Source organism: Megalops cyprinoides, chromosome 1 (assembly GCF_013368585.1).
Source record: "Megalops cyprinoides isolate fMegCyp1 chromosome 1, fMegCyp1.pri, whole genome shotgun sequence".
Taxonomy (NCBI): Eukaryota; Metazoa; Chordata; class Actinopteri; order Elopiformes; family Megalopidae; genus Megalops; species Megalops cyprinoides.
Window position 1 is genome coordinate 18737074 of NC_050583.1, and position 27952 is coordinate 18765025.

General features: G+C 48.2%; 1 protein-coding gene across 2 annotated transcripts; it reads left to right on the forward strand.

Moving 5' to 3' along the window:
- The first annotated feature begins 666 nt into the window (after positions 1-666).
- ube2o (ubiquitin-conjugating enzyme E2O) lies at positions 667-27952 on the forward strand. Of its 2 annotated transcripts, none has more exons than XM_036533072.1 (19): positions 667-1179; positions 16865-16924; positions 17458-17568; positions 17796-17893; positions 19109-19172; positions 19521-19664; positions 20238-20347; positions 20573-20723; positions 20845-20947; positions 21153-21495; positions 22131-22285; positions 22569-22681; positions 23057-23194; positions 23906-23995; positions 24391-25105; positions 25407-25543; positions 25826-26029; positions 26277-26334; positions 27221-27952. In XM_036533072.1, exons 1-19 carry the CDS (start codon positions 766-768, stop codon positions 27943-27945), a joined length of 3933 nt encoding a protein of 1310 aa, XP_036388965.1. In that variant the 5' UTR covers positions 667-765; the 3' UTR covers positions 27946-27952. The 2 variants fall into 2 exon arrangements, with proteins under 2 accessions (XP_036388965.1, XP_036388973.1); XM_036533080.1 differs by having other exon boundaries at positions 23057-23188.

Below are 27952 nucleotides of genomic sequence, written 5' to 3' on the forward strand. Positions count from 1 at the left end.
AATACCTCTAGAGCGTTACGAGGATTGGTTTAGAAAATCAGTGTTACTGACGAAAACCAATATAACTTTGCTAAAACGTTGTCACCACGTTGCTTGTCTCCCAACAAACCACAACCTTAACGCAATGCCATGGAATGAGTCGTTTCGTGTAAGTAGGGAACCTGGTTACAGACTGTAGGAATATTACGTTCTACACTCCTCATTAGTCGACTGTACCATTTGTTATGCTATATTATTGCAGGCTTCCATGTGCTGAAATCCCTAGACAGAAGTTTGAGAAAGTCTTATGCTATTACTAGCAAACTGCTGTTTTTGGATACTTAAAAATTATTTTATAACTCTTGGTATGCTAAGTTACCTAAAATCTAAGTGATATATAGATAACGAATGTCTCAACAGTTTACAAAACATATTGTTTAACAATGTTGACTTCGTTTTCTATATTTTAAGCCATCCATAGCTATACACAATAAATTGTACGTGGATAGCAAATTAATGAACCAGGTGGCTAATCCGTCGTTGTTGCTTTGGGCTAAAGGCTTTGCTTAGCTTTTTCCACATGTGGCTAGCTAATGTAGCCTTTAGCTTGCAAGCTACAGTACATGCCTTTGTCACCGCAGCTAGCTCGTTTTCTGCCGCCGAAACGATACGCAGCGCTTACGTGTCGACGTAAACACGTGCGGGTGCCTGGTTACAGGTTTCTCTTTCTATTTTTTCTTCTCCATCCCTCTCCCTCTTTCTCATCATTCCCTGACAACAGCAGCGATGGCGGAACCCGTAGCATCGGGAGCAACGGCAACAGACGCAGCATCCTCATCTCCCACCCCAGCCCTTTCTCCGGCAATCAGTCCCGGTTCTGAGCCACCTTCCATGGCGCTCTCTCCCTCCGCAGGCGGCTCACAACGACTGCTCTTCTCCCACGACCTGGTGTCCGGTCGGTATCGGGGGTCGGTCCGGTTCGGCCTTGTCAGAATGATCCACGGCGAGGATGATTTTGATTCCGATTCGGACATCGATGGTGATGGTGGAGGTGGCGGTGGCGGGGGAGGTGGTGGTGTCGCCGGCAGTTCTGACACCGAGAGCGGGGCGGCGGACGCACGGGCTCGGCCTCTGGGCAGGGGCTTCGTTCGGGTGCAGTGGTACCCTGAAGGAGGAAAGCAAGACATTCGGGAAACGAAGGTAACGCCAGCTAGCTGCTCATTTCAATTCTAGCTATGTATTAAACTGAGAAATATTAGATATTTAGCTAGTAGATAGCTGGCTGTGTTCTCATTGTTTCCCTGGAAATCTGCTTCAGCACATACATACAGGTTGCTTGCATGCTAGCAAGCTAGCCAGACAGACACTGCACTAGCTGACAAGCTACCGACGTTAGTGTTTTGTTATCTTGCCAGCTAAGTAGATTTCGACTTTCATGTACAGAGGTTTGATATTTGATATCCAGAGTGTTGGGAACAGGTAGCTCGCCACGGTGTCACAATGGCTAGAAGTGACATGCACTGTTGTCAGCACAGTTTGTTAGCTGGCTAGCTAACTGCGAGAAATCGAATCGGCCTATGAATAGTGATAGCATTAGCTCGCTAGCTAGTTCAAAGCACGCCTGTTTTGTGGGCATTTTGAATGGGTGAATGAATGAACTGATGCAGGGAGTGAAGCTGAATGGCACCCTACTGTAAAACGTTAGCCAGGTTATTTATCTGGCGATGACTCCCGGCACATAAAATTCGACAGTGCACAGTCTAAGTGAATAGCCAGATTGACGATTGCAACAGATTAGCTGACTGTGTATTTGTTTGCACTTATTGTATAGATGTTTCTTCAGTTAGGATGTCATATTTAATATCGGCAGTCAGTGAGATGGTAGGTCGTGTTTCCATGAAAACCATCTACTAACAATCACTTTAATGTTAATGCTTGATTAGCTGGTAATCTTTTACGAATGTCAAGTTTTGCCAATCCCTAAATGAAGTCGCTGGCTGGCTGACTTGTTAGCTACCATTTTCAGAATCTGAGCATCTGCCGTTGAGTCGGTCTCTTGAGGAAATTGCGGGCCTTCAACTACGTAGTAAGCTTGCTAGGTCTAACAAGTATTTTTAAAGACTACCAAATAGCAAACTTCTAAATTATGATGAGGTTTTTTGTCGTTCTCATTTTAATAACCCAGTGAGCGATGCTTAGAAGAATCCTTAGCGAGAAAGAAAGGAGCTGGCGTTGTGTATGCGAGGTGCGACTGTGGCTCTCACACCTTCCTCAGTCTCAAGAACAATGGTTGCAAAGCAGTGCGGTGGAAACGCCAGCTGTATCTTTGTTAATACAGTGAAACAGTATTGACATAACGTTGCTCTGCTGCAGTGAGGGGGGAAAAAAAACCACAGGACACTGGGGCCATTTAGAAAACAGTCACGCAAAGTAACAATTACACCGGTTCTAGAGGATGCTCGTTTTGAACATTTTCTGCATTTTGCTGTGTTTTGTCTTGCGTGGTAAATGTGGAAAAGTTCTGGTTGTTTTTAGTATTGTGATTCCGGGTGGGGGGTTCGGTAGTCTTGCCTCTTTTATGTGTGTTGAGAATAATAGCCCACTGCAGTCAGTGTTGTGTGTGTATGTGTTTTTTTTTTTTTTTTTTTTGTGGGGGGGGGGGGGGGGGGGGGGGTGTTTCTGCAGGAATAGCCCTCTGGTAAAGGCCGGTGACTCATGGTTTATAGGCCAGGGTCTCCCATATTTGAATCCTGCATATTTTCATACAGGCATTGTCAGCTGGAGAATTATCTTTTTGTATGTTTAATGACGTGGTCAATAGATGTCTTCAGATAGATGCTTTACCACCAGAATATCAAGCCCCCAAATTCTTATTTACATTAACAAATTCATGCAATATGCTTTGCATGTATGTGGTATTCTCAATTATGTGAATTTTTTGTGTATTCTTTTGTTTTTAAAAAAGAGGTGCAGTATTTAATTCCAGTCATTTTCTTCATCTTCACTGATTACCTTATGCAATGTTTAAGTTTGTATAACTAGCTTGTATAACAATGTTTAACTTTTTAGTGTTCTGTGTACAGAACCCCATCACATAACTTCCAGGTGGCTTGTTTGTTTTCATTCACAAGGCTTTAAGTGATAATACCAGACTTTCTCTGCATTTAAGGGTCACAGGTTATTTTATTTGAAAGGCTCAGAATGTGAACAGGGCCACAGTAGAGATGGATATTTGCAGTATATCTTGGCAGTTTAATGTGGACTGGTTGAAAGAATCACTGACTGACAGTCAAAATCCCCTGCAAATTCACTTTTGCTGAATCATATTTGCAGCTAACGGAAGCATCCATTGGCAGATATTCAACACCCTCAATTGTCACCGCTCCTATTGAAAGAAGAATGCTGCGTTTGCTCTATTACTCTGGTTGAAATGTAAAATATGGTTACATTATTGTCATGTCTCCCAACCACCCCCTCAAAATACTTTTCACAGGCTATGCAACAGTTCACGAAGACCAGGCTGTTGTTCCATTTGAAAGAGTTATTTTTATCACTTTTGTATTTCCAAGAAGCCCAAAGGGGTATCTAAGTCTTGTCTCTGAAAAATGGTCAGTGGTTTTGCTTACACTTGTTATGTAACACAAACATTTATTTCAAATGGAGAAATTAATTATAATGGCTCAGGAAAAAGTCAAAAGGTATTTGAAAATGAACCTTGGTAAGTAAACTCTAGAACACACAGTATGAATTTAGCCTTCTAAATAGTTATTACAAATTTGCTATGATTGTTGTTGGAACTTGCCGTGTTTATGCTGAGATTGACCTTTTAGTCTCTCAGGTGCTTACAACGTTCATTATTTTCTCTTGCAAGCACCAATGATCTATGATAACACTTCTGCCAATTTCACAAGTTCTATTTGCAAGACCTGTCAGTGGCCAATTAAAAAATGACCATCCAGCAGCGTAATGTAACAGCAGCCGTTTTCAGCAAAGTGTCCTGTGGAACCATAGCGGAGAGGCAGCGAGAGAGCTGTAGAAGGAGAACAGAAAGTGAGCGCCAAGGCCAGATCACACATTGGACAGAAGCGGAACACGAGGCACTTATTGAGCGGTGGGAAGAACACACGTGTGAATTTGATACACTGTTGGCATCCTATGGCTTGGAAGGTGTAACCACATCAGAACGCATGTGGTACGCTGTCTGCATCGTTTCTGCAGAGTAAACCATAGCCGTTTGCACAGTGTGACAGGTGCACTTGACTTGCAGTACACGTGCTTATGATTTCCCAAAAAAAAAAAAACATGTATTGTGTGTTAAAGGCTTAAATGGCAGTACTTTTATTTTAGTTGGGTTTTAGTCAGTCCTTAAATTCTTTCAACCAGTCCACCTTGAGATAGAAGATAGATAAATAGCTCAGTATGGACCTTTAATGACCTGACATGTTGTTCAGGGTAAGAGAGGGATGAATGGTGTACATAGCGGTAGTGTCCACTTGATATGTGGGTTAGATGGGAAGTCGGTTCACTGGTGTTGTAAGTGTGTATTAACAACTTGTTCTGAGCCGTGTCCGAAATCCTTAAGATCCTGGACCTCTAGGACCAGGAGAGGATGCCACTGGTTGGCACTGAATGAGACGGGAACTGCATATGAATGCGAACATAACATTTTCTTGGGTGCTTGTGTCCTATTATGAGTGTCACATTTTACATTTTATAAAAAAATAATACCTAAGAGATACTTTTTTTTTTTCCTTTTTATGGTCATTTCAGAAGTAGGTGGCCTACATCTTGTTTGATAATCAGGGCAAGATCACAAACTTCTATTTTGTGAGTTTAGAGGAGTGCGCACCAATTCTCCATATGACTGGCTCGCCAGATCTGTGAGACATTATTCTGCCACAGACATGATTGTAGAATTTAAGTGACAAGGTGAAAGTTCAGCAAAAGAAGACCTATTCAGTTAGACTGAGTAGCAAACAAGTTAGGCAGGATGCAATTCTGAAAAAAGATCTAGAGAGAAAACTGAGCAGAGATATAATAATATAGCATTTTATGCAACCATAAAGCATACCCCAAAATTAAGATGTGCTCACCTCTGAATTAATCCAGTTGTAAGGAAAATAGCATATCCACATCATTGTTTTGTATAAAAATACTAAATTACTACTGCAGTAATGCTTACATGACTTGCAGTGGCCGCAGCTTTCAGATACTCTGAAACCCCAAAAGAACATAATATTTATTTCTCAGTTTTTACATGTCCACACGGTTTCTTTTGTTTCACTGTTGTAGTCATATCAGGCCTAAACACTGTGCCCAGCATATAAGGACGGCTCACAGTTTCCTGTGGTCGACTCGTGAAACCGCCGTAGCATCTCTCTCGCGGCTCAGCGTACTTACTCTCTTCCGAGCTCGATGTCATCAAATGCATTGTAAGCCCAGTTTTGTAAGTCTCTGAATGAAAATGCCACAGAAATGCAGAGTCAGGCTTTGATTCAGAAAGCTGTAATACTGCATGTGGGAGAGGAGGCTCCACCGAAGAGGGCCCTGCGGTCGAACGCACGGGCAGTGCAAAAGACAGCGCCCCCCCCCCCCCCCCTCGCTCTGTGCTGCAGCAGCCCTGGGCCACAGCAGGTGACAATGGCGCTTTGGGCGTGGCACGCCAGGTCTCCCTCAATAAAGCCCGTCCTCTGTGACAGAGCTCCCATCCCGCTGTGGCCCATCCCTGTCTCTCTCTCTTGCTTTTCCAGGCAGGGAGGGCATGTTAATTACGAGCTGCAATGTAGGCTGGGGCCGGCTGCCGACTAGCGCGACGGGGCAGATGGTTGTTATGCTAATGAAGTCTTTTTTTGTCCTTGATAAGTGACGGACGCCTCATCTACTGGTTCCGCAACTTTATCGTTGTGGTCATTTTACCGTTTTGCTGTATTTTTTCTAGCCGATGCACCTTGTTAAGTGACCTCGTCACAGTTTGTTCTATTTTTGAGTCTCTGTAGGTTTCTGAATCTGCTCAGAACACTCTCCGCTGTGCACGCTCGCGCCGCCTCGATGTTGAGTCAGGTGCTGTTCGGCTGACAAAAATTGAATGCGTCTCTTAACCCTCTTGAGGTGATTGAGGCTAGTTAGGTGATGACCATGATTGAAAATGATAACTTTGCAAAGCACTCCTGCGAGGAAATTATGTACTCGTTAGTTCAGACCGATGCTTATATGGATGCAGGAGTATGTGAATGTGCATATTTTGCCAGGTGAGTTGAGGCTACTTGAAGCATGATGTGAGAAGATGCAGATTCAAATTCAATTTTACTAAACATGCAAAATGAAAATACAGAAAATTGTCAATAAGTAGGCCTATAGCCTCTTCTGAACCTCACCGTCCCCCCGCCCCTTTTGAAGTGTGACATGCCACGCTGACGCCGCGTTTGAAAATATTTAGTAAGCCCTCCATTTTTGCCCTGTCACCCTCCTGCTGAGGCCCGCGCTGTGCTGCTGGCTGCCTCCGCCGCGTCTCAATTGATGGGGAAGGCGGATGGATGCGTTCGGGGGCCTGAGTCGGCATCGCGGCGCGCATAACTCAGATCCATCACCCCTGTCTCTCCCATCCATCTGGGCGGGCTGATTGCTCTCTCTACCTTACTCAACGCCAGGGAGTGCAAAGCCAATAAACACTTCAGCTGCAATTAAATTGCAGAATATGTGCGGTGTCATCTCTTAAATCCACGGCGCTCAGATGGCAGAGAAATATTAGCCATGCGCATGTATGAGCGGGGCCCTAATTAGCTTGCTAATTAGCAGCTCGTTTTGAGCTCTCCCCTGGTCATTCGTAATTGCTGGTAGGTGTTTCTGTCTTAAGAGGCTGAGGATTTTATGCACTCTGTCAGGTCTCTGACTCTGCCCGGCTTTCAGCGCTCTTGCTCCTCTCTGCCTTCTGCGCCTCTTGCAAGCGATGTTGTCTCCTAGAATTTGCAGTCGGTTTGGTGAAACGCTGCCCGGCATTGTCAGGGAATGGAACCAGGTGTGTGTCAGCACCTAGCAGCAGCGTGAGGCTGTGCGAGCGTGACGTGGCTCTGGTGCTGCGACGCCAGGTTTGGGACCGTCTGCGGGAGTTGGACCGCGATCAGTGACACCCCGTGCTGCGGATGGCATGACGAGACGTGAACAGGTGTTAAAGTGCTAAGCCCCGACGGCGCTCTGGGCCTGCGCCGCGCCGGCCGCATGCTGCAGGGCTGCCATTTCACGCACCCACCGCTCTGGGAGGGAGCCGGAGGCAGGATCAGACTGCGGGCGGCGGACAGCAGGCTGTGATGACGGGCGGGGGGAAGAAGTTGCAGAGGAACAGGATGTGAGGATGTAGGAAGATGGGAGGGACGAGAAGGTGGAGAGGAACAGAATGTGAATATGTAGAGAGATTGGGGGGGAGGAACACAATTTGAATATGTAGGGAGATGGGGATGGGGAAGAAGGTGGAGAGAAACAGGATTTGAATATGTAGGGAGACGTGGGGGCAAAGAAGGTGGAGAAGAACAGGATATGAGGATGTATGGAGATGGAGGGGGCAAAAAGGTGGAGAGGAGCAGAATGTGAATATGTAGGTAGATGGGGGTGGGGAGGAAGGTCGAGAGGAACAGGATGTGTGTAGGGCAATGGGGGACTGGGGAAATGGGGTGTTTGAGCCCGAGCACACTGGCGGGTGGCCGTGCGGCAGGGGCGTGAAACCGCAACTTCAGGGTGATGACGTGCAGATGGAGAGTGACGACGAGGCCCGGCTTGCGGTCGGGGCTCTGCTTGAAAATGCTGTCCGCTGCTATGCACCCCACTCCTTCAGGACCGTGTCAGCCGACACAGGCCGGTGATGTCATGTGGAAAGGCAGTGCGTTGCATTCTCATGAGCATATGCTCAGGGGACACGGTCTCTCTGCAGTCATCAGCCCGTGCAGCTGACTCCAGTATTGACCCCGCCTCAGCACTGGGAAGGAAGGGGGGATTCTCAGACAGCTACTTGAGAGCTTCTGTTCATTAGCCAAGAGGACTAATTGGAACAGAGCAGAGGTGTGAACAAAATGTCTTCTGCGGTTGAGATGAGAAGCCGGAGTTGGCGCACCGAGTGGTTCAGCGGCCCTGATTGCAGTATGCAGAGAGACGAGTTTGTGTGTGTGTGTGTGTGTGTGTGTGTGTGTGTGTGTGTGTGTGTGTGTGCGCGTGCTCCTGCGTCTCCTTGACCGTGCTTGCGTGCTCTGTGGCCGGACTGGGAGTGTGTGTGAGAGGCCCGGGGCTGCACTGCGGGCAGTGGATAGAGGCGTTGCCCGGAGCTGTGTTGTCCTCTGGAATCCCCCCCCCCCCCCCCCCCCCCCCCCCCACTCCCTCCCCAGGACTGAGGGCACATACTGCTTATGGGGGGTGACTCACCACCACAGCCTGTGCCGAATATCAGCACAAATCAGCTAAGCCTGTATTTGTTTTGATGTGCAAATTTATTCTTTTTTCCCCCTTTCTCTCTAATGTTCTAATCGTGGTTACGTCTGACCTCGGCGACAATAATCCAGTTTATCCAGAGGTTTGTGTTTTATGTTTTTCGGTAATCTGATAATCCTTTTATATTGTTGTGTAATCTTGGATCAGTGAATTCAAAAGACAGTGCAGTGCATCCTCGTGCCGTCTCGTTACTTAAGGTCAGTAATTGAAAGGAATCCCATAATCCCCCAGGCTGTGAAGCTGCAGGTATCAAATGAGTGTCCCCCCCCCCCCCCCCCCCCCCCCCCCCCCCCCCCCCTTTCATGGGTAATTTCAGTTCACAATGCATCTCTAATAGAGGGATTGTTCTGGAAAAGCTGGAATAACCTCCCAACAGCCCCCCCCCTTCCCTCCCTCTCACCGGCACCATTGCCTCAATAGGCCTGACTGCTGATCTCCAGCCATGCGGTTGTGCTGACTTCCGTACATTGTTAATTGGGGATTGCTGGAAGCAAAATGTAAAACAAACAAACAAACAAACAAAACACCAAAGCACCACAATTTTCTGTTGAGTTCCTCTTTGACAGTGTCTGGGTTTGAGGATTCTCAGATGGTTCATTCATTGATATATTTTTTTGCTAGGGTCAGAGGTGCGATGTGTCAGGCGTTTGAACTGAGCTGCTGTCATTTTTCAGTCTGGGAGAGAGAGGGAGAGAGAGGGAGAGAGAGGGAGAGAGAGAGAGAGAGAGAAACAGAGAGAGAGAGGAGGGTGGGCGAGCGAGTATAAAAGGAGGCCTGTGTGCTTGTGAGTGTGTTACTGGTGCAGAATGCAGATGTGCACATGCGCGCACACATGCACTGGCACACTCAGTGCTGAACATCGTCACATGACAGCAGTGAAACAGACACTGTTGCTATATTAGCTTCTCATTTCACCGTGCCTCCCCCCCCCTCCCATTGCTGGTTATTCATACCAGAAATATATGAGCCACGGTGAATTACCCCGCATCGGCTGCTTCCCATTGTCCTTCATTATGTCTGCTGCCCGGCGGCCATGCCTCGTAACCCTTTATCGCCGCACTCTTGTCATTTATCAGCAAAGCCGGAATAAACCGATCGCGGTCACTCAGCAGAATGTTAGCATTAGGCGCCCTCACAGAGGGGGTGTGACATACCCTCTTGTGATTCAGCACGCATGCCGGTCCTCTGTGTGGCTGCGCAGCTCCTGAACGCGCGGTAAGAACTAAGGGTTTAAAACGGGCCCTCCGTAATTGCGTGGCCGCGTCCGGAACAATCCCGTTTGTTCTCCCTGTGTCGGTGAGGCGAGCGGCGTGGCGGAGCCGGGCGGACACCGTGTAAGAGATTACAGCGGAGCGCGCCTATCGATTGAGTTATTTTCCCCCAGCCGAGGCTCGGGGGAGTAGGGTTGCAGTCCAGACAGGAGCCCTGGAACGCGGCCTGGCTGAGGAGACTGCCGCAGGTGCAGCGTCCGCCTCCCAGTGCCAGTGCACATGCTGAGCGCAAAGTGGGGGGGGGGGGGGGGGGGGGGGCGTTTCTCTGAGCACACCGCAAAGCGTGTAACCTAAAGACCCACACCTCCAAGAGGGGCGTGGGGAAGGGACGTGGAAGCGATGAAGTAACGAGCATACGCGCAGATAAGTTATCAGACTGGAGTCGGAGGTGATTATAAGCTGTGTGGTTAATGTTACCAATACTAAGGTGCTGACGGGGGTGGTGGATGGCGATTGGACATCTTGTCCATTGCCGGTTGCTCCGGGTGATTAATGACTCTTGGAATTTCCAGGATCGCGAGAGCAAGTCGGAGGGACGGCTTTTGATACGACTTTGTTCCCGCGGAGCCTGAAACTTGATCTTAATCCTCAATTCTGAGTTTTCCAGGCAAGAACCCAGGCTATTTATAGGAGATGCGCAGTGGTGCGACACAGGGAAGGGGAGGGGGGGGGGGTGCTCATCGCTGCTTTGATTCTCACAAGGTGAAGGAGGATCGGGTCCTGGACCCGATATTAATTTCGTCCCCCCGCTCTCGAGAGGGCGCGTGGCTAGGATTGCAGACGGCCTCGCTCTCGGCAGGGTCTGCGTGTTTCCGAGCGAGGCACCGGCTGATCCACAGTCCTCGTTCCCATGCCCTTTGTGTGTGCTGGGACGGGCTCCGCCCCACAGGGAAGGGCGCAGCAGCGGCCCTTTCTTTTTATACACGACTGCATCTAAAACGGGGGCAGGGTATGGCTGGGTACTGCTCGCATCAGACTGTCTGCAAGGGCAAAATGTGTGACCCCGCTAGCTCCTAAGGAATTGCAAAAGTAGACTGTACTGCAGGGATATAAGTGACTAAGAACAATGTTAGCACGCTCGTCTGTCTACTCGTTTCAAATGTTAAGGTTTGAAGAAAATGGAAGTAAATGCCACAGCGTCAACCACATCTCATTACAAGACAGTCTTTCTCTAATGCTCGTTGAGAAGAAAAACAAAACGCATGCAGCCATGTCTCCTAGTCACGATTCAGTCATGTTTCCAGGTCATGACCTCATGAATGACACCTGACTTCATGAGTTTGAGTGATACTGACTGGAAAAGGAAAGATAAACTGGGCTATTACCCACAGTTATCACCTCAATTGCCCTGTAGTCCATGCAAATGCTTAATGCTTTCGAGAATTTCCATGTACATGAATTAGATGACTGATGTCACAATTCCTTAGAGAGGAATGGGAGGTAATGTCGTTTTGTTTACAACATGCCGCTGCTTTCCTGAGGCAGCATAAGTGTACAGAGTCGGAAATAAACTGGCATATATTATATTGTTTTTTCAGGCCTGCAGCGCACAAGCATTTGTTTTACCTCGTAACTACAGATGTTGTGGATTCTGGCCGTCATATTGGTGGGTTATATAGTTCTGAAACAAAAGTTCTGTCCTGCTGTATTAATTTTAAATTGAATTTCCTGTGTTTTGTAAATTCAGGGGAAAGCCCATTTACTCAAGATGAATGAATTCCATTCAGTCAGTACGTGTAAATGAACCGTCTGAACTGCAGCTATTGTTTTTGCAGATGCGAGTGCTCACTTTCAAAGTGCAACTACAGACGCGTGTGCTGTAGATCTAACATGGATGAGAGGTAGTGAGGAAGTTACATCAGAGTTACTGACCTGCATGCGCTTTGTTGCATGTATAATTTGTAATTATTGTTTTTGATTTCATTGTAAATTCATAACGAATACGTAAGCAAATTTGAGACAGCTCAACCTGATTTACTGTGGAATGCAGTAAAGACGAGCGACTCTTTTACCCTCAGTGAGTTGAGCACCATGTCATGACTCAGGTTAGGAACCCTTCTTCAGTCTGCACTCTGATCTGTCTGGGCTCCACCTCAGCGCTGTTCTAGGTGATCATTTTTGGCTGCAGTTGTTTGCCGTTGCCTCATTTTCACTGAGCAACGCAGCCAGAGACTCGTTCGTTAAATTGGGCTAATTGGTCTCCCCTGTTCCCCTGAGCCACCTGCTGTTGTCTCCCTTTGAGGAGCAATGGTTTTGAGCACTGTGTGGCACATGTAGCACTTTGCATCTTTGAATGCGAGGAGGCTGGCTCATAATTGGGTAATGCGTCCGATACTCAGAACCCTGATGCCACTTATCTCTGGCCCACATTAACATCCTTGACAAAACTGACATTTTTAAAGAAGGTGCTGTGGAGTTTAATGAATGCTTCACTCTAGGAGAGGTTCAGAGATACCTGTGTGCTTCTTAAATGTGCTTTAACACTTTTAGCACCACAAGGAAGATGGCAGCCGTAATTTCATTGCGACTATTGCCTTGTTTTTAGGCATGTGGGCGGGTAGGAGAATCGCCCAAGTCATTTTCTTTCCCAGTTCCTAGAGAGCTGTGGCCCTGCATATCTCCCCAATCCATATTAACGTCCTTGATCTCAGACAAAGCCCGAAAACGCCGGCGCTGTCGGAAATAATTGATCGGGCGCGGTAGTGAATGGCGGTGAAAGGGCGGCGGAGAGGGGCCCGGTGTTTGAGGCTTCCCCAGGCGTCTGAGCCGTGACGCTCTTCTTCCCGCGGCTCTGGAGGTGGTTGTCACAGGAGGTCCGGCGGTGCGCCGTGGCCTTTGTGGGGAGGCGCCGAGGGATGGTTTCCTGGTAGGCCTCGCGGAGGAGTGCGGCAGCGCACGCACGCCTCTCTCCAGCCTGCATTATTGATGCGCTCCCCGGGGCCCTCCGGCATTCGGGATGAATCATGGCCTCTTTGTCTTCCACCCGTCTCTCCCTCTCTGTCCCACGGCTGGCCGGTGGTGGGGGGGGGGGGGGGGGGGGGGGGGTTGCAAGAGAAGCAGGGAGAGGTCACGGAGTACTGAGAAACAAAAAAAAAACTGTTTATCGTGTCCCACCGAGGGGCACCTTTGCTCGCTATTTTGGGGAGTTAGTCATTCCCCTCCCAACCCCCGATGAGGCGCTGACCCCTCTGACATCACCGCATTGTGCACGGGCTCCACGCTGTCCCGGCTTCGCGCCGTCACTTTTCTGATGCGTCAGCTTGCCATTCCCCCCTGTGGGACTGGGCTGTGGCTGGGCTCTGTCAGAAGGGGGGAGGGGGGATGGGGAGCAGAGTGCCCAAAGATGACAAAACCGCTGCTAATCCATCCATCCAGCCAGTAAATATAAGCCCGATGTGTTTATGCGTGTCTCTTGTGATGCTTAGGGTGAGGTTCAGGCACACAGTGGTGGGGGCTGCTTTGAGATATCCAGCATTTGCAGAGTCACAGAGAGCTGGATTCAGTTAAGTGTGTGGTAATTGTGGGCAGCCTGATATTTGGTAGGGTGGGTGTTTCATGTTGCCAATGCCAATCCCTTGTCAGGTGTGCCGTGTGTTGTAGGCATTGCAGAGTTTCCACAAACTCACTTCTTCAGTTGAAAATTGCTGTAATCTTTTTTTTTTGCGCCACCCTCTAGGCACAGAACAGCCCAAGGGCATGGATGGTTACTTGAAATGCGTGGCTCTACATTGTGGTTGAGCTGTGGTTGAGGTTCTTGTAAGGACATTCTGAAGCTGTCCTGAGCTAGGGAAACTGGCTAGGATTTTTTTCAAAGCCTGTGCGGTTAAATTCATCAGAGCACTAATTAAAGAGAATTGCAGCTCTCCAGTCATTTGCATGACTGTGGTATATTTATCAGTAACAGTTATGACATCAGCCCCAGAAAACAAATTTAAATATTCCTAACCTCAATTCAGTTTGACACGTCTAAGAATAAAGTGCACGAGGTATGTGTGTTTTGGAGGAGGAGGATGAGAACAGCCAACCGCACGCGGAGAGCATCCACATAAAATTACAAGGAAAGAGTTGTCTCTAGAACAGGAGGTGCCCCACTCTCGGGGACAGGAAACGTCGTGTTCTCCGGAAGCAGTGCGAGATGTCCCAGGCTCTGCAACAGAAAACACGAGGCAACGGGAGGCCTTGACTGGAGAGAAGAGGATTTGCAGAGCAGATGGAGCAGTTCCTCTGTGAGGAGCAGGCGACAGGGGTTAAAGAGAACCTCTCGGTGCCCCTCACGTCTCCCCACGGCAGTGCAATAAAATGCTGTATTCATAAGCCTTTGCAGTAGAGATGCCTGCGCCACCTTCAGAATTCAATCAACAGCTGATCCTCAGCTCATGAATAAGCGCACCAATGATAATACGTCCTTACATGCCTTTCAAACTTGCAGCCAGCCTGTGGTTTTCATTAAATGAAGGACATTTCTATTTAGCCTTTATTTGACTAGGAAGATGAACAGGGAACTTTGAGCTGTTTAAGTCTGTGTTGGCAGAGCATATAAGGAACTGCACTGCCAATCAGTTGTGTGGGGGCAGTTTAGGAATTTAAGGCAGTTTGGGAATTAAACCAGGATGCTAGGCTTAAGATCTTTCTCGAGGTGCATGTAAACCTTTAAGGGTCCACTGATCAAGGGTCATAACTGGAGATCCACAGTAACATGACTGTCTGTAAGGTTGGGGGGGAAAGTGTTGATGTTTTCCCTCCATGCTTTGACATCTGCTTCACCACATGCCTTAAATCAAATGTAGTTGTATGTGAAATCACAGCAAAAAAGACGAGATAATTTTGGAATTGCGCAACTTCCATTCTTCCATCATAGTGCTAAATGGCAGGTGTTGGACAGTGACATTCTCACTAAGTTAACATCTGTTTTATTTATTTATTTATTTATTTATCCCAGACCTCTTAAAACTATTAACGTCATACAACCTCCTTATGTAATCCTGCAATAACCGCCCAGTTTGGTAAATCGAATAAGGTGTGTCCACAGCATTATTGTACATTGGCCCCCTCCCAGACTTTTTGCAGCAACACAAAACAGCCAGATTGCATATGCATGACTCAGAAATGACTGTGCTGTGATGATTGTTTATAGAATGTCGTCTTTTACTTCTGTATCAACTGTGGAAGTAATACCCTTTGAGTCTAAATATCACCTTTCGTGTGGACTATTGGGATTTTTGCCTCTGTTTACCCCTTGTTAACGTTTTGTATATCCATGACTTAGCAGTTTGCTGTCGGTGCTGGAGGGCATCGTTTTTCCAGAAGTGAAAAAAAAGCACTGCAGCTTTTCACTGCAGAGCCGAAATAAAATGTGCTTGTCAGATATGAATATTAATTGAATTTTGATTAAATGGACACATATGGTCAGGCTCAACAGGCGGTGATTGCTGATATTGCTGGTCTGCAGTCGCTATTTATTAGAGGCAACTACGTGACAGTAATTGCTCCCCATTGTCACATGTTCTCGTATCAGACGTCCTGTAGTGGATTTTATCTTTGCACCACGCGGTGCTGTGCCGTCTCTTCTCTGCCTCTCTGTCTTGATACACCTGCATCACTTTACCTTTAACGGCCATCTTGTTCGATGGGGCTCGTTGGAAGCTCTCGGGCCAGATGCGTTCCAGCCCTTTGGAGAAGGGCACGCGGCAGGGAAGTTAAAATCAATACCCGTAATGAAAACATTGTACCTACAAAGTCACAACAGACCCACTGACGCCTGCAGTTTGATGACGGCACGGCTGCGGAGGGCTGTGGTGTTGTTTCTGGCTGGCTGCATGCTGGGCCTGGTGCAGGTTTCATTAGATAAGGCCCGGGCGAGCCTGCAGGCTGCCAGTGTGCAGTTTTGAGCCACAGCCAGACCAGTGCGGGTAACGCAGACCGGGTGACACTGACCTGCAGGTGGGATTCCTAAAGCGGGGAAAGGGCACTTGCCCCTAAAAATAATAGCCTCAAAAGATCCTGCATTTATATCTACGTGTTAAGCCCCCCCCCCCCCCCCCCTTTGGGTGACAGCCTCTCTTGTACGGCCTTGTTAATTTATCGCATTATAAGAGCATTTGCTGAGCTCTGTGTAGCAAAGGCCTCTTCGAGCATCTGGCATCAGTTATTTTTGAAAAGTGAAAGTGAAGCTAGAGAAGCTAGCCCAGTTCTGAAGTATTGTGGGTCTTTTGTTATTATTTTTTATACCGCTAGCAAAGATGTTATTCTTTGTTTGTACTTGAAAGTAATCAGTGCTTTAGAATGAGTTTATTAGTACAATTAATTCAGTTACAATTTTCAGGAAACTGCATTTTGCAGTAGTTTAGCTTTCACGTCTGTGCAGTTACAGTAGCTAGCAAGTGTCTTGTTTTCTATATAGCTATTTATAGGTAGCTGTCCGTAGGTTGATAAATAAGTAACTAATTTACCACATTTTTAATTGAATGTCAAGTTTACCTGGTTGCTTGTACATAAATTGTTGTTGTCATTTGTTATGGATTACATTTGGGAATGACTTTATAATTACTGCTTTTAACTTACTGCTTCCATATAACCCGCTATGAAAAATATTATCTTTAATAGTCATGTGCAACTGTATTTTTGTTTTTATTACCTATAAAAGCCATAGTAGACTGAGTTAAAGCATTGTGGCTTTTTACTTAACATGTTTTGCTGGGCAGTCTTTCTAGCTTATTAGATTCTTTGTAGGGTTAGTAGGTTGTGATTTCACCAGTCTGAAAAATAAAGCATGCAATTAAGAGTTGAGTTGGCCATACATTCTTGTCAGCCTTGAACGTGGGAAGGGCCTACCCAAATAAAAAAGTATTTTCATTATCATGCGGTTGTAAATGTAAGAGGTCAGAGGTCATTCTTCCAGAATGTCGAATTGCGTTGCATCTAATTCTAAGTATCAGAATGGTAAAATGGTAAATGGTAGACTTACTGGGGAACGATCTCATCCGCCTCTGACTTGCGCTGTGAGTGTTAAGACATGCAGATTGGTGCCCTTCTGTGAGATGCAAAGTGGCTGGTGGTGTCTGTCACTGTTGGGCCTCAAGATGGTTTTGTCAGTGTTCTTTCACCGTCTCCTGAGTGTTGTGTTCTTTTCCTCTCTCTTTCAGCTGAAACTTGAAGATCGGTCTATCGTGCCCAGAGATATTGTACGCCGCATGAATGCAAATGTAAGATTCTCTTCGTATCTTTATTTACCTTGGCAGATGGTACTGGGCTTCCTGTTTATCCTTTGAACTTATATTTTACCCTCTCTGTATGAAATACCTGTTATTAAGCAATAGTGAAAATACATACTTTTAAAGATATTTTCTTACATTTGTTTCCATGCCACTTTCTGTTGTTTAGTTAGCATTCCCTTTTCATGACTAACAGCCAAAATGAATTTTGTGACAGCTGTGGGCTGCTAAGACAAGCTGTTGAGCTCTCTCCAAATAAAGAGACTGGCTTTTTCTTGATTTATCATAAAGAATGATGATACCATAAAGCACACTAAAATGGGGTATGATTGAAACGTATGTGCACGTATGTGTGCGTGTGCGCATGTGTGTGTGTGTACGTGTGTGTGTACGTGTGTGTGTGTATGTGCGTGCGTCTGTGCGTGCGTGTGTGCGCGTGTGCGTGCGTGTGTGTGTATGTGTGTGTGTATGTGTGTGTGTATGGGGAGAGGGGAGGACCATTAATCTCAATGTCTGCCTTGCAGGACAGCCAGTGTGGCACAGTGATAGACATCAACATTGAGTGTGCTGTGAAGCTGGTGGGAACCAACTGTGTCCTGTACCCTGTTAACAGTAGAGACCTGCAGCACATCTGGGTAAGGCAACCAAATGGCCAAGTGGACATATGGACATGGGGCACGGAAGTAGTTGTTAAAGGAAATATAACTGCATACAACATACTGCTTATATTTGTTACCCTGTGGTTTAAGGCTCTACTAGAGGAGGAGTATGTAAAATGTAGAATGTCACTGTTACACTGTGAGTGTATGATGCATGTGTGCATCACAGTAACATCCTTATTTTCTGATTTTTTTTTTTTTAGTCTTTTATGTATGGAGATTATATTGCCTATGACTTCTGGCTGGGGAAAGTATACGACTTGACCAATCACATCATACTGAAGCTGTCCAATGGAGCCAGGTAAGAGTTCTTTCACTAAATACTTCCACTAACTCATTAGGAGCTGAGACATGAAGAATCGCTTGTGCATCTTAGCCTTGTGCTCATTTCTTAATGATCGCTTAAGTGACATTACATTACATTATTGTCATTTAGCAGACACTCTTAACCAGAGCGACTTGCGTAGGTTACAGTTTTACATGTTGTCCATTTTATACTGCTGGATATTTACTGAGGCAGTTGTGGTTGAAGTACCTTGCTTCAAGGTTACAACGACAGTGCCCCAGCAGGGAACTGAACCAGCAACCTTTTGGTTACAAGCCCTGCTCCTTACCAGTATGCTACACTGCCACCCCAAGTGTACATTAGATGCTTCTGGCACCAGCTGCGAAGTTGTTTAACTAGTTGTGAGTAGTAGTGGAGAGCTCTGCTTTCTGAACACTATGTCAGAAGTTGTGTAGTGATGCATGCATCTCGTGTACCTAAATATTAGCACTGACATTGTCGCTTCCTCCTGCATGTGACCATCTGGGAAATCTGACAGCTGCACTGTAGGAGGATGAGGTCTCTGAAATCTTTGATTGCATTAGAGGAAAACCTGCTGAAAGACAATGGCTCATATTGAATAAAGTATTACCTCCAAGTTAAAATATTGATTTCGCACCTTTAAATATCATTTTAATGTAACAGGCTCTAGAGCAAAACATGTCAATTCACATTTGTACATTTGGCAATGATGATAATTGGAATGCAAAGGATAAGATAACAGGAGCCCTATATAACAGACACAAAAGTGGTCACCTTCAAAGTTAATTTTCTCACTCCGACATGGGAGCAGATTGTGTAAGTGTATGGTGCCATCTGAAATTACGCTCAGTTAAGTTGAGTACTTTAGAACATTACTGAATGTCAGTGTGTGCTACTATTATTTTAGCCTCAGTTGAGTCTTTTAGGCGTTTGACAAAAGAGCCTTGGAGATATAATGAAAACCAGCTTAGAAATGACAGCTGTGATTTGAAGGTTGTAGGTTGTAGGTGGACCCCCTTCAGTCTGAAGTTAGGGTGGGTCTGACAGTGGTGCTAAGATGGAGAAAACATGGCTTCTGCTGCAGTGTGACTGGAGTTACACGTTTTCACGGTTGTATGAGATATCTACAATCTGCTTCCACTCTGGTGTGTCTGGGTCTTTAACCTGTGGGCTCTCTCTCTCTCTCTCTCTCTCTCTCTCTCGCTGCAGGTGTTCCATGAGTGTGGAGGACGGAGCAAAGCTGTATGATGTGTGCCCCCATGTCAGTGACTCGGTGAGTGGTGCTTGGAGCTAACAGTATTTTCTCATTAACTTTGCACTGCTGAAGGACTGGCATTGATCTGTGTGCTCAAATTATCTCTCCACTGGAGCCATCTCCTCAGACACTTGCAGAGAAAGACAATAGAGGCCATTCGCACACCTTGTCTGGACCTTTGCTGTTTAGCAGCAGAAGGGGTATATTGGGTATTCCTGGGGGAGACTCGTTATCCACACTGATATTCATCAGGTGTTTTCTGCTGTTCTGTGGACAAAAATAAACTAAGAAGACAGAAAAAGTAGGATTTCAGACCACTAATAACCACTAACTTTCTCCCCCTCTCTTTCTGTTCTTTGTTCTTAGGGCCTGTTCTTTGATGAGGCCTATGGTTTCTACCCTGGCCAGGTGTTGATCGGACCCTCCAAGGTCTTCTCCAACGTGCAGTGGCTGTCGGGGGTCAAGCCAGTGCTCAGCAAGAAGAGCAAATTTAGGGTGGTGGTGGAAGAGGTGCGTTTACTGAGGAGCATGGCTGCGTCGTGACATTGTTCAGCTGCCCTGTGTTTTTGCTGTGTAAACCCCTGCGGAAATGTCCTTCACTCTTATCTCTCCACTGTTCGGTACTCAACCAGATATGGTTTAATACACCCTCTGTATTTTTGCATGTTTCCATGATTGGTCAAACGGCTGCAGAAAATCTTCGTGACCATATTCAGAAAGTATTTTTGAATTTCTTAGAATTTCAAGGGCAGCTGCTAATTGTATTTAAGCCCTCTATTGCATGCTGCACAGGGTGACATTTATGATGGCCGAGGCCAATCATAACATATCAAGTAAATGCGCTAAAGCTTAATATAATACGCATAAAATTCTTTCACACCTTTTCACGCCTCAAGCTGGTGCATGAGGAGTTGATGTGTGGATTAAGGTGGGAGCAGATACCTTTCACATAGGAAGGGACATAGTGAAGTTTAAACGCTGTACTCTCGCTGTCCTGTTGAAGTGCGTCCGCATGCAGTGGAGAGGTGTTCTGCCCGTGACTGATACTGTTCCTCTGGCTCTGACGCTGTATCTGCACTGCAGGTCCAGGTCGTGGAGCTGAAGGTGACATGGATCACAAAGAGCTACTCCCCCAGGGGTACAGACAGCGTCTACCCGCCCCCCTCGACCATCACACAAGAGAACCTCTGCAGGTACTTGTCTCCTGACGCTACCGTCTACCAGTAAGCCCAGAGCATGAGCCTTGTGGCCCACAGGTCGTCACAACCTTGGAAGCTCATTGATTGTAGGCTGAGGGAAAAGTGTCCTTGCATAAAAGCCCCTTGAAGATAATTTGGTTAGCCAGTGAGTTAGATTAAGGATTAGGCTGCGTTCCTGCCTGTTGACATGTGACTGAAATGCTGCTGCTCTGTGTGCAGAGTGAAGCGCCTGGGCTATTACGACCACACTCAGAGGCAGCTGGGAGAACGAGCCCTGTACGTCTTCCCCGCCAAAGGAGATGCCACCCGGATCACCTGCGAGGGACCCGAGGGAGCCCCCGTCCTCCCTGAAGACCCCGTCGCCAGGAAGGTGCGTCTCGGGACCTCATCCGTCCCTCTCTCCGGAAAAGCTCCTGCTGTCGGTCTCCTCCTGTCCAGCACATTCTTTATCCTCCTCTATGTTTTCTTGTTCTTCTTGTTTTTTTTGACAGTTGAAAAGAATGTTTAAGAAGGATGCAGGGAAGAAGGCAGCAGACCACTCGGATGGACAGGTCTCCAGCCAGCAGCCGGAAGAGAAGGGAGAGAGTCCGGAGGGTACAAGTCTTTTTCTACTCCTTTATCTTTACCAGTGGCACAGTGCCAGATTAGTCTCAGCAATCCCTCCCAGCAATCCTCCAGTCCTTTAGATAGATTTTACGTGACGGCCTCTAAGTGAATTTATTAGGGGTCATTCAGTTCAGAGCGTTCACTTTAGGCCGGTGCCATATTTCAGTCCAACCGCTGTGTCACGCCCCTCCAGGTGAGAAGACATCGGAGCAGCAGCAGCGGGGGGGAGCGGAGGACCGGGAAAAGGTGGAGACGAGCTGTCCCAACAACGGGCCGGTGGAGTCTGCGGGGCAGCCCAAAGAGGGCGCCCTGGAGACGTGGGCGGAGTCTGGGGAGCAGGACGCTGACGACGAGGCCGCCGACGACACGGACGACACCAGCTCCATGACGTCGTCGGCCAGCTCTACCGCCTCCTCACAAAGCGGCGGGGTGGGGTCCAACCGCAAGAAGAGCATCCCGCTCTCCATCCGCAACCTCAAGCGGAAGCACAAGAAGAAGAGGACCAAATTCTCCCGCGAGTTCAAACCGGGGGACAGGTGAGCCGGCGAGCATCCCATCCCGCTGCTCATACCGCGGTACCGGGGCCGCAGGGCTGGCAGGACGGTGCGGCTGAAAACTCATCTGAATTTAGCTGAGTGGTCGTATCGATCACTTGAAGGGCTGAGGCGGATGCTCAGACCTGTCTAGGCAGCAGTCAGAGAATTAAACGAGGGGGAGGAGTGGTGAGCCCTTCTCTACGCAGATTTAGAACAAACACTTATGTTGATTTAGCTTTTTCCCTCTGAAAATCCACGTTATGACCCTGATGCATTCCTTGATGGATGTTTGCAATATTATTGATTTCAGCTGAATTTGTACTTATGGGCTCTATGCAGAGCCAAAGAAAAACTACTGGAGTGTTACTACATCTCTACAGATCTGTTCTTTAAGAACAAGAGCGTGTTTAAAAAGAAAGCAAGCAGTGCGGGGGTTTCAGCTCCAGCGAGGCCGTCTCTGGATGCTTTTATTAAAAGTGACAGTGGATAGTGAGTCGTTTGTCACACGGAGGGTGCGCTGCGAAGTGTGCCACAGCGAGGGGACGGCGAGGGGTAAGTAGGCCAGAGGAGCTGGGTCCCCAGGCTCTCTCCTGCCTCCGTTTGATTAATCTTCCCTCCCCTGTGGGCACGGACAGGGTGGCCGTGGAGGTGGTGTCGACGAAGACCTCGGCGGACGTCATGTGGAAGGATGGCAAAATCGAGACGGGCATCCGCTCAAACGACCTCATTCCCATCCAGCACCTGGACAACTACGAGTTCTGTCCCGGGGATTTCGTGGTGGATAAACGCCGTATGTGCCCCTCCCCTGTTTCTCTCTTGCCATCTATCAGCATGGCCTTCCGTACATTTTCTCCTGGCAGTTTTTTTTAGCTTAACGCCCTTGAGAAAAGAAAAGGTTTATACTTAAAAATAAAACCAAAGGTCAAACGTCTCCAGAGCCTTTTTTTAGGGTAACATGACAAACTGATTCTCATGTTTGGGTCTGTTTGGCTGAGATATCTGCATACAGAATGTGACTGGGTGTGTGTGTGTGTGTGTGTGTGTGTGTGTGTGTGTGTGTGTTTGACCTGTAGCTCAAGCTCCACAGGACCCTGGTGTGTATGGCGTGATCCAGTCCGGGGATCACAAGGGCAGGACCTGCGCTGTGAAGTGGGTCAAGCTGAATGCCACCAGCGATGACGTGGAGGTGAGTGAGGGCCAGGGAGCAGAACGCACTGTGTCCTGGTGTATGTCTGTCGCCACCACTTGACATGAGTGTTTCCTGCTCCAGTGCATTACAGTAGTATGATTTTACTCACTTTACATTCTTTTAGCTCTTGGATCAGTTTATTATTTGTAATGGCGATCAGACACTGCAGTCCAGCATCAAGCATTTGTCTGCTAGTTTGGGCTTTGGTTAAAACAGGCATGAATAATTTTACTTTTAATCAGTTACATTGGAGAGATTAAGTGTCTTTGTTAGGTTTGAACATAGCCTGTTATCATGCTTGGTCTTTAACATGGTGCTGATTTCACTCATAAGTGTAGAGACTTGAAAGTGGGTCTTGTGCTGCATTCCTAGGTTATCGGCGAGGAGGAGGACGTTAGCGTCTACGATATCGCCGACCACCCCGACTTCCACTTCCGCACCACCGACATCGTCATCAGAATATGGAACTCTGAGAACGGACAGGCGGCGGACTGTGAAAACGAGGTAACGGTGTGTTTCTAGCCTCTGCCTCCCTAAATGGTTTCTCCTTCATTCTGTCTCTGTCTGTCAATATTCAGACCCCTAAAGACTCGTCGCCATCGCTGTCTGTACTGAGCAAAGCTTGCCATTTATGCTTTTTCATCTGCTTCCATAAAAAAAAAAAAAAAAAAAAAAAAAAAAATTGTTTACCACGTCCTGTGCAGTACGGTTAAGCTGTGCATCAGAGACCATTGTAGTCAATCAGTTATGTGCCTCTGTTTAGAAAAAATGAAAGGGAGACCCTAATTGCTGATTCTGAGAACAGCCTAAGGTCTGTTCTCACAGGAAATGTGGCATCACAATTACGATGTTCATTCACACAAAAGGCTTCCCTCACAAAGACCTTTTTGAGAGGGAAAATGTCAAGGCATTTAATACCGAGAAGCATCAGCAACAACAGCGGGGTGTTTTTAGAATGCAGACGCCTTCTTTCGAAGTTGGTTGTGAGAGTAGTTCATATCGTGGTGTTCTAAACAAATGGCCGTGTGCAAACCCCTAAATTTTAAGATATAAATTTTCCAAATAACTTTTTTTTTTTTTATATTTGAAATCTCAATGCCTCTATCTTAGGTTTTGTATGTGAGAGCACTGTTTATATTGTTGAATTAGCCGTTCATTTTCGGCGGCGTGTGGGTGTGCTCATGCATGTGTTTTTCGGCTCATTTCTCTGTGTCCCTCCAGACGTCCGTGGGCCAGGTGTCTCGGGTGGATGTCAGCAGCAAGGTGGAGGTGGTGTGGGCGGACAACTCCATGACCATCGTGCTGCCTCAGGTATTCCTCGCAGCTTCTCCCGAGTACCCAAGCACCCTTCAGATACAGATACAGGCGGCAGTGTAGCATAGTGGTTAAGGAGCAGGACTGGTAACCGAAAGATTGCCAGTTCAATTCCTGACGGGGGCACTGCTGCTGTACCCTTGGGCAAGGTACTTAACCCACATTTCCTCAGTAAATATCCAGCTGTATAAATGGGTAACATTGTAAAAGCCTGTAACTGATGTAAGTTGCTCTGGAGTGTCTGCTAAATGCCAATAATGTAATGTAAAAGATACAGATAAAATGGTGAATTTAGCAGTGCTTTTCTGCTCAAGGCTGATCAGTATGGAGTGGTACTCTGATAATGGCGGTGCTGGTGCTCACTCCACCCTCTCCCCCTTCTGTGTCTTCAGCACCTGTATAACGTGGAGTCGGAGATCGAGGAGACGGACTACGACTCGGTGGAGGGGAGCAGCAGCGGGGCCTCGTCCGAGGAATGGGAGGACGAGAGCGACAGCTGGGAGACGGACAACGGGCTGATGGAGGACGAGCACCCGGGCGAGACGGCGCCCGCCCCCACGCCCACGGGCCCCGCGGGCACCACCCCCGCCGAGGAGGGCAAGCCCGCTGCCGTGCACCCCGCCACGGTGGAGGAGCTGGAGGGCGCCATCGCCACGGCCACGCTGGTGGGGGCCAGCGGCGGGGCGGCGGCCGAGGAGAAGCCGGGCAAGGAGGGCGCCCCGCGCGGGTTCAGGGAGCTCAAGGAGGCCCTGAAGATCCTGGAGAGCCTGAAGAACATGACGGTGGAGCAGCTGTGGACCGGCTCGCCCACCTCGCCCACCGTGGAGCCCGAGAAGCCCACCAAGGAGAAGAGGTTCCTGGACGACATCAAGAAGCTGCAGGAGAACCTGAAGAAGACGCTGGACAACGTGGCCATCGTGGAGGAGGAGCGCATGGAGGCCGTCGGGGAGGCGGACAAGGAGGAGAAGCAGCAGGAGCCCCAGACGCCCGTGCGCTCCGAGTGGCCCAGTGACACGCCCGTCCTCTGCCAGCAGAGCGGGGGCAAGCCGGGCGTCACCTTCACCAGCGCGAAGGGAGAGGTGTTCTCTGTGCTGGAGTGGGCACCAGGTTAGAGGACCTACCGCACCCTGCTTGGGGACACAGTAGATCTGTCTTATCCCACTGCTGAGAGAGCGCAGGAAGTCTTAAGCACACAGTGTTTCTATACTACACTGTACATCTCATTCAGAGCTCCTCAGAAATCTAGTTTGAATAGGCTTTCATTGATTTACAGTGGGTTTTTGAAAACTGTTTTCTGCTGTGGGTGAAATGTTGCTGCAGGTGAATAAAACATGAAGCGGAGTGTGTTAGGATGTTTTGGGAATGAGCTGTCTCTCTGATCTCTCCCTCTCCTTCTCGTTCTCTGCAGACAGCCACGCCTTCAAGAAAATGGAGTTCCAGCCAGCGGAAGCCAAGAAGTTCTTCAGCACCGTGAGGAAGGAGATGGCCCTGCTGGCTACCTCCCTGCCTGACGGCATCATGGTCAAGACCTTCGAGGATCGCATGGCAAGTTCAACCCTCTCTGCTCTTATGAATGACTGCCTGGAATACTTTTAAAGTCTTCATGTTTGATGATTGTCTGTCTTTGGGCTAATGTACTGGCTAAACAACCAGATCAGTTGGATCTAATCAAAATGGAGCTAATCACAGAGATCAGATTTTTTTTAGAGCCTAAAAGCCTAGATATTTTTCTGATCCTGGTAATGAGCCACAGGGTGGATGTGCCAGGGGAAGATGCCTGTGGGAGAGAAGGATAACAGCGGCAGCCTCTTTCCTCTGTACCTGCAGGACCTGTTCTCCGCACTGATCAAAGGCCCGACGCGCACACCCTACGAGGACGGCCTGTTCCTCTTCGACATTCAGCTGCCAAACATCTACCCGGCTGTGCCCCCCCTCTTCCGCTACCTGTCCCAGTGCAGCGGGCGCCTCAACCCTAATCTCTACGACAACGGCAAGGTGTGCGTCAGTCTGCTGGGCACCTGGATCGGCAAGGTAACACGCACCTTCCTACACACGCGCACACGCGCACACACACACACACACACACACACACACACACACACACACACTGCCCCTAACTGGTATGCCTAATGCACTTGTCTAGTCAAACGGAATCACTGATTGTAATCCAAATAATCAATCAACATGGAATAAATAGACGCATCCTGTGGAGTGCCAGCTCCTCCAGGCTGCTGTTAGCCTGGGTCTGAGATCTGCTCTGCCTGTTGTCTGTGTGCAGGGCACTGAGAGATGGACCAGCAAGTCCAGCCTGCTGCAGGTTCTTATCTCCATCCAAGGTGAGTCCACGCTGTCTGCCCTCATTTCTCTCTTCCACCTTCAGAGCCTCATTACCAACCGGGCCGGCTCTGAGCCTGGGGCTGGGGCTGCTTATAGCCAGGCAAGAGTTATAAACAGACTTTATAATACTTTTGGTGGTGTGTACAGTTTCTTCCCACAGCCTTTCTGTCAGCTGACTAACTGACTATGCAGCTGACTATGTGAGCAATAACTAGTGTTGTCGTTCATTAGGCATGCTTTATTTGGATAAATACACAATGTTGTTTATGTACTAGAAAAGTCACATTTCATGAGACATCACCCACCCGGATGTAATCTGGTAATGTAGTCTGGTAACTGTAATCACAGTGTGTTCAAGTGTGACAACTAGTGGACAAAGTTGTAATAGCAACGGGACAAAAAATATTAATACAACCTCTGTACCACTATATTATTGTTAATAATACCGTTTTTAAAATGTGCTTAATCCCCTGGTTTCCCTCCCTTTCAAGTATAGAAATTCCATAATTACTCAAAATTCCCATCCCCTGTTTATAAATGCAGGCATCATTGTATTACATAATCTGATAACCCCACCCTTAGCTTCAGTGTTGGGCATGGGCAAGCCTACAGGGAAGGCTTACAGCCCCCAATTAGCCTTACTTTTGGCCTCACTAGTTTAGTTTATTAGTTTATTAATTTATTAGTTTGATTAGGAGGGACCATGCGCAACACATAAATTGCACCAAATTTAGAGCTGATTTACATCTTCTGTGTCCTGAATCAAACAATGGAGAAAGTCTATCCCTATTTCCTCAATTCCGATAATAGATAGGGGGCAAATATCATATTTACATATTGACATATAAACACATGTATATTGCTGTGTGTGTCTGTCCATTTCAGGGCTAATCTTGGTGAACGAGCCGTACTATAACGAGGCGGGCTTCGACAGCGACCGAGGCCTACAGGAGGGCTACGAGAACAGCCGCTGCTACAACGAGATGGCCCTGATCAAGATGGTGCAGTCCATGACGCAGCTGCTGCAGCAGCCCGTGGAGGTCTTCCAGCAGGAGATCCGGGAGCACTTCGCCTGCAGCGGCTGGCGGCTGGTGCACCGGCTGGAGTCCTGGCTGGAGCTCAACGAGGCGGCGGAGCGCGGGGCCGGGCCCCACAGGGAGGGCCGGACGCCCGAGAGCCAGCTCTCCGCCGAGGCCCTGGAGGAGGGCGTCCAGGCGGGAGCCCAGAGCAGCCCCAGCCGGCTGGACCTGAGGGAGGAGGAGCTGGAGGACTCGGGCCTGAGTCCCTCCACCACCCTGCCGCAGGAGCTCAGCCAGCACTCGGACTGCGACGGGCCCGCACCGGGAGGAGGCGAGGCGGGGGCGGTGGGCGGCGGCGATCAGGTCGGGAAGACCCTCCCGGACTCTGCCGGCGGCCAGCCCGTGGTCAGACCAAAGAAGAGGAGAAAGAGCTACCGCAGCTTCCTGCCGGAGCGCAGCGGCTACCCCGACATCGGCTTCCCCCTCTTCCCCCTCTCCAAAGGCTTTGTGAAGAGCGTGCGTGGGGTCCTGCAGCACTACCGGGCCGCGCTGGTGGCCGCGGGCCTGCCCGAGCGCAGAGAGGACAAATGAGCGCCCC